Source organism: Myxine glutinosa, chromosome 11 (genome assembly GCF_964187855.1).
Source record: "Myxine glutinosa chromosome 11, kmMyxGlut1.1, whole genome shotgun sequence".
NCBI classification, from domain to species: Eukaryota; Metazoa; Chordata; class Myxini; order Myxiniformes; family Myxinidae; genus Myxine; species Myxine glutinosa.
Window position 1 is genome coordinate 95,959,444 of NC_136271.1, and position 12,800 is coordinate 95,972,243.

Sequence of the window (12,800 nt, forward strand, 5' to 3'; positions counted from 1 at the left end):
CGTCGCACGTATCTCTGCATGTATCTCTTTGGACGTATATCTTAGGACGTATCTCTCTCAGGACGTTCCTCTCTTGCTTCGCCCTCGTGCGCACTTCTCTTTAAAGGCTTCCCCCGCGCTTCTGTCGCACTTGTCTCAAGGCTTCCTTCTCGCTTCTCTTCCCTCCTCGCGCACTTCTTGTCCACGGCTTCCGCGCACGCTCTTTATAACCCCGCGGGCAAATCAAGCCGCCGGCCTCTAGAACACGCCCATCGGTGAGCTCGCCTCGGCCCTGATTGGTCGGCACGGCCCTCTGGCTCTGCCCTTGATGACGATGGGCGGGCACGCCCAGGATTCGGCAGCTCCTCCCCCTTCTTCTCCGAGCCGACCTCGTGGCGAATGGAGTCGCGGAGGGAACAGTTGGCAATTGTTGGAAGGGGAAGGTGAAGGGAATCTACTCTTATTTCACTTGGTGCAATGGAGTATTTAAATTAATGGAAGACACAGCCTTACACTAATACACATAATAAGGATATAACTACTGAACAGGGAGATATGGTGTCCTGCGTGTATGCTTTATGGAATTAACTACGGGAACGCCCTTTGACCTTTATACAACAACAAATGCAGGAAGGAGGGTGACATTTTACAACAATTCATTACACAACAATAAAAAAAACAACATTCTCATATCCACAACAATATATACCTGGTGTTGGCCTAATGGTTAGGGCGGCGGGCTTGGGATCCCATAAGGTCCCGAGTTTGAATCCCGTTCAGCTGTTGAATTTATACCAGGTGGGGTTGACTCAGCCTGTTCAGCCTTCCAAGGCCGGTGAAATTAGTACCAGGGTACTGGGTCCTCTCTCAAGGAGGTTGGTGGCAGGATTTGCTCTCTATGGCCGCCTTAAAAACACCTCATTCCGTAGCACACACAGTGGTGTGTGTCGGGGTGGTGCTGAGGAGTCGTCCAAGGTCGATGTGACGTGCTGATCCAGTGATGTGCTATATACAAATGAAATGAATATAAATATATATAACCACCTTTAGAGGCCATTAGAAATGAATGAATGAATGATCGTTTTAAGGCCATTTTCCCCGCTAGAGCGGGGGTTAGCCTTGCGGGCCCCATGACAATCATGGTTCCCTGTTTGAGGCAATGTTTTTTTTTATGGCTGGATGCCCTTCCTGACGCCAACGCTTGGTCACGCTCTTACGATGCGCAGGAATACGGTGTACCTATTCTAAATCGGGGTACACACCGTGATCATTCATCCCAGCAAGCTGGTACTCAATTTGCCGACCCCGGAAGGATGACAGGCTGAGTCAACCCCCCTGGCGTTAATTCAGCGATCGACCGGGATTCAAACCCAGGATCCTAGGATCCCAAGCCGGCACCCTAACCGCTAAGCCAACACCAGGCTTGACGTGCTATATACATGCAGCAATAATAGTACATGTGCCTTCACTGTTCTTATACTTATGGAGGATGCTGTATATCTCGATGTATTTCTATGGCACAATGTAATCTTTTACAATGAGAGAACAACCAATTGATTCCATAGGAAAAAGAAAGGATTTTAAAAAATCTCCGTCACCGACGATGGGAGGAGATTATGTTTTCACCCCTGTTTGTTTGTGTGCCTGTAGGAAAAATGTCTGTAGTTTGTCTATCTGTAGGAAAAATTCCATAGGAAAAATAAAGGATTTTTATCTCCATCACTGACGATGGGAGGCGATTATGTTTTCACCCCTGTCTGTTTGTCTGTCTGTCTGTCTGTCTGCTGACAGGATATCTCAAAATTTTATGGATGGATTCAGATGAAACTTTGTGGACAGTTTGTTTGTGTGATAAGTCCAAATTGATAAAATTTCGGTGAAGATCTGTTTCTGGATCTGCATGCGAATCCTATAATTTTAAGTGATTCTTCACCATTGAGAGATAGCACCAAAACGATATAGAGCATGATAGTTCAAAAGGTTATGGACGGTTATGACAAAACTAGGTGGATGAGTTGGAAAGGCGGCAAGAACGAGCCGATTAGATTTTGGTGAAGATCCAGATCCAGATTGGGCCTATCAGTGGGATAGAAAATGTAAACTGTTCAGCCTGGCGGAGTTCTGCGCTCTACTGATTGTGTCATAGTTATCTATCTCTGTTCCTCTCTAAGGTTTGCAATGAGCAACGTCTTCCTTGTTTTCTTTTCTGCAGGCCTGTATGGTTGAAAATGAGAATGATGAGGATCCAAGCCAGGAAACGATCACTTTTCTTTACAAGTTCGTTGGGGGTGCCTGCCCAAAGAGTTACGGTTTCAATGCCGCACGACTCGCAGGTCTGCCTGATGAGGTCATCAAGCAGGGCCACCACAAGGCCCAGGAGTTTGAACGCTCAACCAACGCTCTACGTTTTTTCCGGTAAGCAGAAAACAGGACTTGCTCTGGTCACAGCAGTTTGTCAAATGTCGATGCATGTTTTCAGCACATGTGAAGGATTACATTCGCATGCATGTTTTCAGCACATGTGAAGGATTACATGCACACACATGTTTTCAGAGAGTAGAGAGATATTGTTTCCTGGCTCTCCTGAGGGTAGACACACATTTGTTCGAGCTTTGTGGAAGGAACTGAGATTACCTTCAGTTGGATTAGCCTTCCATGAGGTGAAGGCAAGTTGCTTCATGGCAACAGCCTCACCACAAGCTTCAGTGTACCATGGATGGAAGGAAGGGTATGACAACTGAAGACGAGATGGGATAAATCTGTGCATGAGAGAGAGTAGTTTACTTTGGAAGAATTCCCAGGATGATTTGATAGAATTCCCAGAAACAGTTGACAGGGTGAGTTGATAGAATTCCCAGAAGCAGTAGAGATGGGAGACCAGTCCAGATGATTGATGGCTGCTTGAAGACCGTGCCAGTCAGCCTGCGTGAAATGCCAGACTCGTAGTCACCGAGGAGGCTCTCTGAGAATGGCCAGAGAAATGTCCACTTTAACAAGGAAATGATCAGAAGAACCGATTGGAGCAGAAGAAGAGCAGCAGACGTTTGCAGGGAAGTTTGTCATAACCATGTCCAGAAGAGAAAATACTCCATTGACTGAGATCCGGGTCAGGAAATTGACAGATTGTGTCAAAGCTGTCAAATCTGGAACAAAGCTGATTTGTTGATTTCTAATACTCAGTTCCAGAAAGAGGATAATAAGCTTGTTACATACACGTCAGGTGGGTCGACGACAACCGTCGACTACCTGATGGTGCATAGGCGAGATAGGGGGCACCTCCGGGACACAAAGGTGATCCCGGGGGATGAGGCTGTTTCACAGCACCACTTGGTTGTCTGCGACATAAGGGTGAAAGGTGCGAGGAGAGCTCGGCGGGTGAAGTACCAACCAAGAATGAAGGTCTGGAGGTTGAAAGAGGTGACAGTAAGGGAGGCATTAAAAGAGAGGCTGAGTAGGGTAGAGGATGATGTGGTTGAGCTTGAAAGTGGTTGGATGTTAATGAAAGCGAGTCTGTTGGGAGCCGTTGGTGAGGTATGTGGATGGACAAAAGGACCACCGAGGGACTCGGAAACATGGTGGTGGGATGATGAAGTTGGAAAGAGGTTTGACGAGAAGAGGAAGAAGTTCAAGGAGTGGCAGAAGGCGAAGGGTACGGGAGCAGAAACAGCAGAGCATGAAAGTTATAAGGCAGCCAGGAAGGCTGCAAAGAAAGAGGTAGCAAAGGCGCAGGAGGCATGTAGGAAAATGTTCGGAGAACGCTTGGATTCGGAAGAGGGTCAGAAAGCAGTATTCAGGATTGCAAAGCACATAGCGAAAGAGAGGTGTGATGTGATGGGGGGGGGGGGGGGGGGGGGGTGAGTTGCTTGAAGGATGAAGTGGGACAAATAGTTGTCGACCCAGATGGAATTAAAGGAAGATGGAAAAGATATATGGGAATGCTGTTGAATACAGAGAATGAATGGGATGGCAACATAGAGAGTAACCCAGTTTTAGGACCGGCAGAGAAGATAACTGAGAAGGAAGTTGAGGAAGCGATAAAAGCAATGAAGAGTGGAAAAGCAGGAGGGCCGACGGGAGTTGTAGGATATATGTTGAAGGCAGCAGGAAGTTGGGGTGTGAAGAGAATGACAGAGATCTGTAATCTGGTGGTGAAAGAAGGCCGCATTCCAGTGGATTGGGAACTGAGTACCCTCGTCCCTCTATACAAGGGGAAAGGCGACCCTCTGGAGTGTGGCTCGTACCGAGCGATAAAGTTATTGGAGCATGGAATGAAGGTATTGGAAAGGGTGTTGGAGAGGAGGATAAGGAAGAAAGTGAAGATCGACGAAATGCAGTTTGGATTTATGCCAGGAAGAGGAACGACAGATGCGCTTTTCATTGTGAGGCAGTTGCAGGAGAAGTACATGGAGAAGAGGAAGAAGTTGTTTTTTGGGTTTGTTGATCTGGAGAAAGCATTCGATAGGGTTCCACGCAAAGTATTGACATGGGCATTGAGGAAGTTAGGAGTGGAGGAATGGTTGATCAGAGTAGTGATGGCAATGTACAAAAGAGCGCGCACAGCTGTAAGGACGAAGGACGGGAACAGTGGTGAGTTTGAGGTGAAGGTGGGAGTGCATCAGGGGTCGGTACTAAGTCTACTACTATTTGTAGCTGTGATGGAGGTGCTGGCTCAGAACGTAAAGGAGGGTTTACCGTGGGAGTTGTTGTATGCATATGATCTGGTGTTGTTTGCGGAAAGTATGGATGGACTGAAGGAAAAGATGAACAAGTGGAAGGAATGTATGGAGACAAAAGGTCTGAAGGTGAATATCGGAAAGACGAAGGTGATGGCAAGTGGTAAAGCATGTGGTGAGGTGGAAAGAACTGGGAAGTGGCCGTGTGCTGTGTGCAGGAAGGGTGTCGGAGTGAACTCCATTCAATGTACAATGTGCGCTGAGTGGGTTCATCAAAAATGTAGTGGTCTGAGAGGGTCATTTACCAGTGTGGCAGCTACATTCAAATGTAAGGTGTGCACAGAGGGAGCTGCAGATGGAGTAAATGTTGAGTTCGATCTTGGAGACGGCGTGAAGCTGGAAGGTGTGAAAACATTTTGCTACCTCGGAGACATGCTGAATGGAGAAGGTGGATCAGATTCGGCAACGGTTGCTCGAGTGAGATGTGCATGGAAGAAGTTTCGGGAACTGAGTAGCGTGCTGATGAGGAGGAGAGTGTCGCTGAAGCTGAAGGGAAAGGTGTATTCTGCACGTGTGAGAAGTGTTATGATTTATGGGAGCGAGACATGGGTATTGAACGTAGAGCAGCAACGAAGGCTGGAAAGGGTGGAAATGTGCATGGTTCGATGGATGTGCGGAGTATCTTTGAGAGAGAGGAAGACAAATGATGAATTGCGAAAGATGATGGGAATATTGCCTGTGATTGATGCTGTGAAGAGGAACAGGTTGAGATGGTTTGGTCACGTGTTGAGGAAGGTTAAAGTGACTGGTTGAGAAGAGTGATGGAAATTAATGTAGAAGGAAGTAGAGGACGGGGAAGACCGAGAAAGACTTGGCTAAAGATGGTGGAAGAAGAAATGCGGGCAAGGGGGTTAACAAGGAGATGTGCAGAAAATAGGGAAAAATGGAGAAGATTGTCATGGGGACCGCAAGGCGAACCCCTGCTCTAGCAGGGAAAATGGCCTTAAAATGCATGTTGTTGTTGTTGTTGTTGTCAGTCCCAATGAGTCGCAGAAGTCCTTTGCTGAGGTGCCATGGCTGGTGAGAGAGGAACACGACCCAGCCAGCTGGCACGATGACAGTTGAAGTCGCCACATATGAGGAAGAGAGAGTTTGGATAAGTTGATAGAAGTTGGTCCATGTTGTTAGACAGCGAGATGTAGATGGAGTCATCACTGTTTGGTGAACGGTACAGAACACATATGAACAAAAGTGGGAGCGGATAGGAAGCCGCAGCCAGAGGTACCCATGGGGTTGGGAGGTGTAAGAGCTGTACACGGAGAGAGAAATAGTTTTATGTACAGTGTAATTCTGCCACCAGGACGAGGCTCAGGTCTATCATACCGGAGGAGGGAGTAACCAGGGAGAGATACTAAGGAATCAGAGACATCTTGAAGGAGGAAAGTTTCTGTTGAGCAGATCAAGTCTGGATTGTCAGAAGCAACCTGTATGGAGAGATCAGTCAGGTTTGAGCGAAGGCGCTGGATGTTTGAGGTCCATACCGTTAATGAAGAGAGAGGGGGAGCATCGGGTACAGAAGTGGGGAGGGGTGGGGTAGGGTAAAAGAAGGTAGAAGAGGAGGTAGGGAGAGCAGTTGACAGTGTGTCGGAGTTTGCAGAAGAGCAAGGAGAGAGGGCAGGTTGAGGAGAAGCAGGACAAAAGGTAGATGGTGATGGGATAAGGTACAGTGAGGAGTAATATGAGGGGTTGGTGTTGTGCAGGGGAAGTAGAAGATTGGAGGAGGTGGATGAATGAGTCGGAAGAGAGAGGAAGGGGGGAGGCTGCAGCTTTCTGGGTGAGTTAAGAGGCAACTTTGAGGAAGAGGGGTCAGAGGGGAGTTTTGAATGGGAGGGCTGGGGTGAGGGGGGGAGGGTTTGAAAGTTTTTAACGATTAATGAAAATCAAACATTTATATTACAAACTGTGTTTCTTGAGATTTGAGGGGGGTGGAATACAATTGATAGGTTTGAAAACGTTAGAGGCGGGGTTGACTCAAGGTGAGTGTCGAGCCGGGATGGTTTCTTTTTTTTTTTGACACCTCAATACCTCACCAAAAGAAACTTTTTTTTTTTTTTTGGAGGCAATAACGGGCTATAATTGGGAGGAATTGAAGGAGAGGTAAAGGGATTGAGGAGAAAACCAGAGGGCTGAAGGTGGTAGAGAGAAAAGACAATAAAAAGTGAATGTGGACTCAAACTTGGAAAAGGTAGGCCTCAAATAATCCGGTACAAAAAATTTGACGAACACTCACAAATTGGCACAAACTTTAAAACAAAACCTAATTCAGAGCACACAGCAAACATGGAGATGACAAAATAAACAACAAAAACACAACAAAAATGACTGGGAAAGACTTATCCTTGAGGAATTTGGCAGAGGCGAAAATCACATATCCGCAGCTCAGAGACCAGAACCGCAAGTCTATTTGTTTGTTTTATGTCTGTTATATTGAAGATTGTTCTATTTTTATTCTGCACTCTTGATGGTGTGCCTCCATTTCTGTCTTTAACTTTCCTTGTTCTACTTCCTTCAAATTTCTGCATTCAGTCACTACCTGTGTTCTACTCGCTCACTCTGCACACCTCGCATGACACACTCGTCAGTATGAATCTTTACTCATGCATTACATTTCATTTTTCCAGTTTCTGCGATGTGTTTTCAGGTTTAATCAATCCTGTCTGATTGTCTGCTCATTCCGACTCCCTGGGAGAACGACAATTAAGCATTACGTAATCTCCCTTTTGGCGGATGGGAGGGAAGCTCTAAATTGCCTTGTCCAGCGATGGTGAAGCCAGGTGTGGCCATCTTCTAAACTCTAGAGTCTGGACCCCTGAAAACGATGCCGCTCCAGTGGGTGATGCACACTTGTCTGCATACTATCTCACTGATCGGTGTACGTGTACTTTGCGTTCTTCATGAACTCTTATATATATTCCCTCTCGAGAAACTACAGAAACGAGGAAAAAAAACGTAAAAATAAAATAACATTTAATCTTGGAGGGAGGATATGCAAAGAAACAACCAAACAAGGTACGAATGACACCACAATACCTCATTACAACACGACACCACAATACGACACCACAACATGACACCACAATACGACACCACAATACGACACCACAATACGACACCACAATACGACACCACAACATGACACCACAATACCTCACCACAACACACCACAATACCTCACCACAACACGACACCACAATACCTCACCACAACACACCACAATACCTCACCACAACACGACACCACAATACGACACCACAACATGACACCACAATACCTTACCACAACACGACACCACAATACGACACCACAATACGACACCACAATACGACACCCCAACATGACACCACAATACGACACCACAATACCTCACCACAACACACCACAATACCTCACCACAACACGACACCACAATACCTCACCACAACACCTCACCACAACACGACACCACAATACGACACCACAACATGACACCACAATACCTCACCACAACACGCCACAATACCTCACCACAACACGACACCACAATACCGCACCACAACACACCACAATACCTCACCACAACACGACACCACAATACGACACCACAACACGACACCACAATACCTCACCACAACACACCACAATACCTCACCACAACACGACACCACAATACCTCACCACAACACACCACAATACCTCACCACAAAACGACACCACAATACCTCACCACAACACACCACAATACCTCACCACAACACGACACCACAATACCTCACCACACCAGGACACCACAATACCTCATTACAACACGACACCACAATACCTCACCACAACACACCACAATACAACACCACAACATGATACCACAATACGACACCACAACATGACACCACAATACCTTACCACAATTTGACACCACAATACCTCACCACACTAGGACACCACAATACCTTACCACAACACGACACCACAATACCTCACCACACCAGGACACCACAATACCTTACCACAACACGACACCACAATACCTCACCACAACACACCACAATACCTCACCACAACACGACACCACAATACCTCACCACACCAGGACACCACAATACCTTACCACAACACACCACAATACCTCCACACCAGGACACCACAATACCTTACCACAACACGACACCACAATACCTCACCACAACACACCACACACAATACCTCACCACAACACGACACCACAATACCTTACCACAACACGACACTACTATACCTCACCACAACATGACACCACTATACCTCACCACAACACGACACCACAATACCTCACCACAACACGACACCACAATACCTCACCACAACACGACACCACAATACCTCACCACAACATGACACCACAATACCTCACCACAACACGACACCACAATACCTCACCACAATATGACACCACAATACGACACCACAATACGACACCACAATACGACACCACAATACGACACCACAATACGACACCACAATACGACACCACAATACGACACCACAATACGACACCACAATACGACACCACAATACGACACCACAATACGACACCACAATACGACACCACAATACGACACCACAATACGACACCACAACACGACACCACAACACGACCCCACAACACGACCCCACAACACGACCCCACAACACGACACCACAACACGACACCACAACACGACACCACAACACGACGCCACAACACGACGCCACAACACGACGCCACAACACGACGCCACAATACGACGCCACAATACGACGCCACAATACGACGCCACAATACGACGCCACAATACGACGCCACAATACGACGCCACAATACGACACCACAATCCTCTTGTGGGTTACCATCACAACATCTTTTGACATTGTTCTATCACAATCCCACAACATAAGTGAAATGTCATTCCTACCTTGTTTGGTTGATTTTTAGATTTCATCCCGGTATGGTTTTATTTAAAAAATACAAAAAAAGTTTTGTCGCTAATGGATAAATCAGTCATCCCTCTGCTTCTCGTTGCTGATCAATGTTTGAGCTTGCAGATGGAATTGAACGGAACTTTGAAAAATAATACGTCAACGTTTTAAAAAAAGTTTTTTTTTTTTTTAACTTCCTGCAATCTCTTCCTTGTGTACAAGATTTTGTGATTCATGATCAATTTTCATTCATATTTGTTCCATTCTAAAAGAAAGCAACACATGTTGTGATTTCCTGACTTGGGATTCGTGCGTGGATATTGCTCCGTGCTCTTTTCCAGGCAACTCTATACCAAGCCAAGGGAGGAAATCAGTGTGCAGGCCGTGGCAGCTTTGCTGAAATTGCTAATCTAACCATGAACAAGCTCCATGTGCCGCCCGTTGCAGCTTCTCTCGCCCACTCCCTCAAACTCCCGTGGACAGATCATCGCTTCCTGGACGTACGATGCCGTTTCCTTATTGACTCGTCGTGCCGCTTTTGTATCTCTCGAGTTTATGCAGATTCATCATTCAAGTGTTGAACGTTATTGTTGACTGTAGTCCTTTCATGTACGTGGTTTGTATAGTTATCATTTGGCTGTGCTAAAGTCTGCAGGCCTGTCATATCTGTTTATGTTCGGTATCTATGTTCCTGAGCCAATGTCCTAGCTTGGCTACTTTTACTTAACAACAAACTGTGATCAAAGCAAATGATCATGTTCGATTTTTGAATTGTTATTTTTTCCTCTTTTATATTCCATTTTTTTCAGCCATTTAGAACGAGGCATGCTCATACGTCATTTGCTAATTGAGAGTAAAATGTAGCCAAACGCTCTGTGCTATCTTTCATGATCTTCACCCACCGCATTTTGTCGTCGGACTGTTTCACTTGTCACTTTGGAGTGTTTCAAATTGTTTGCACTACTCACGACACTTCAATTGTATCAGTTCCTGTCTGCAATAAACTTAACAGTTTGGCGTCTCGGGATAGCACTTGGTGTCTTTACTTTAAATAAAGCAAGTGTAGTTGTCATTTGCTTTTACATTTGCAAGGATTGATTTGCCTCTGATCTACTTGTCCTTGGGACAAGGTTGGTTAGCCTGGTGTTGGCTTAGCGGTTAGGGTGCCGGCCTGGGATCCTGGGATCCTAGGATCCTGGGTTCGAATCCCGGTCGATCGCTGAATTAACGCCAGGGGGGTTGACTCAGCCTGTCATCCTTCCGAGGTCGGCAAATTGAGTACCAGTTCACTGGTAATTCCCTGTGTGTCGCAGGAGGCGACTAACAGGGTTGGCAGCAGGAAGGGCATCAGGCCGTAAAACATCGCTTCAAAAAGGGGACCATGGTGCCCGAAAAAGGCCAACCCCTGCTCTGCGGGGAAAAATGGCCTCTAAAGGTGGTTCTTCTACTTGTCCTTGGGAGAACGAAATTTTACTATTTGTACAACCAGGTGCATTGCATAAAATGGACAATTATATGACGGGGTGCATTGTGGCTGTTCTCATGTGGAAGTCGGAGGAATCTATAGATGGCGCTGTACACCCGTTATGGTTGGGAATGCATGGACATCGAGCGTAATTGGATGTTGTTTGGTGACAAACTAATGTGAAGCATCCGAGTTATAAGGAAACACCCCTTCACTGATTATTATTACTTGCAAAATCGAGGATTTTTCAAGTATATTGGTCGGTTGCGTTTGTTATTCTGTCTGTTGGTCGGTCTGTCTTCGCTCTTTCACGAGCCTCGATTCAGTATACAAAAAAAAAAAAAAGGTCTGTCTGTTTGTCACCGGCCTACCGGTCACAATGCTCAACCGATCGTCATGAAACTTCACTGAGTTGTAGAGGTCATCACAAAAGAGGAAGCCTATTGATTTTGAGGTCAAAGGTCACCTGGAGGTCAAATGTCTAAAATCGCCATTTTAAATCTGATTGACTTGAAAATTGAATAGCATTTGTAAATTGAGTCACTGAATTGAGAAACCAACCATTTTTGAGGTCAAATATCAACTTTAGGTCACACGTCTAAAATAATCAATTTTCACCTGAAAAATCATCAATTTTAATCCGATTGACCCGAGCTTTGATTATGATCGGCAATGATAATCTTAATTAAATTGACAATTTAATGTATCCATGGCAACCCTTTTTGGGTGGGAGGGGTGGATTTTGCAAGTATCCTGCTCTGCATGACGTCTTCCTGTTTGTTTATTGATGCTGAGATTACCAGTTGAGTCCATTTTGAAAAGGTCCTTTTGCTTTAAGATATTTTCCTTTTGAAGAAAAAGTTTCTCCTGGTATGATGTCTGCTCAACTTTGGTTAAGAGTTCAGTACTTCAGTACTTCAGTACTTCTGTACTTTGAATCAGGTCCTTATTCAACTTGCTAATGTGAGCACCTTTCATTAATTCCTCATAATTAATCTACATTTTCATCCACGTGATTGCATCTTTCTCTTAATTTTTCTCTCCATCACGTGTTTAAACAAGAATGACCGCACTGTGATCAAAACATGCTGCAAAATCCGCTAACGGGCCGATTGGGAAACACGCATTTAAAGCACTCTTAAAAGATGAGCAGCGTGATTTGGAAACGTTTAATGCACGATTAAAAGATTAACTCAACACCTCTCATCCATGATGACAGCCTCTACCTCGGTTATATCGGAATGAGCTGATTCGTCACATGGTCACGGATAGTTTAACCGAATATGGGGTCGTTCAAAAATTACGTAATTTTTATTCAACATTGATTAGATTTTTTGGGGTCTCTCATTGTGAGTAACACTCGACCCAAACGAAGCCAACGGAAATCTGACTCATCAAAACCCGGCAGTGTACCTGCAGGCATGATGTCTTAGGCCCACCAAGATGGTGGCCATGTTTTTTCATCTGGGTTCCATGGTGGGTGGAGTCGAGTGACAAATGTGGGTGGTGTCTGGCAGCTGTTCAACCAATGGGTGCTCATTTCAAAATTCGACCCCAACAAGAACCACAACAACAACAGCCATGTGGAGCTCTTGTCGACCTGCGACATGTCGCAGGTAAAAAGATAACGAGAGCGAAGTTGATGGCGCACCATCGCAAATCCCCACGCTTCCACCAAAAGCAAAGTTGAAAGATTGCAAAAAGTGTCACCA

The 12,800-nt window shown here is 45.6% G+C and overlaps 1 protein-coding gene across 1 annotated transcript in view; it reads left to right on the forward strand.

The window, feature by feature from the left end:
• MSH6 (mutS homolog 6) overlaps positions 1 to 10,650 on the forward strand; it is a 96,503-nt gene extending 85,853 nt beyond the window's left edge. The window contains exons 20-21 of the mRNA XM_068131454.2: positions 2,192 to 2,394; positions 9,965 to 10,650. Of these exons, the coding sequence (XP_067987555.2) occupies positions 2,192 to 2,394; positions 9,965 to 10,037 (276 nt within the window). The 3' untranslated portion in view covers positions 10,038 to 10,650. The remainder of the gene's footprint in view (positions 1 to 2,191; positions 2,395 to 9,964) is intronic.
• The last annotated feature ends 2,150 nt before the right edge of the window (positions 10,651 to 12,800 follow it).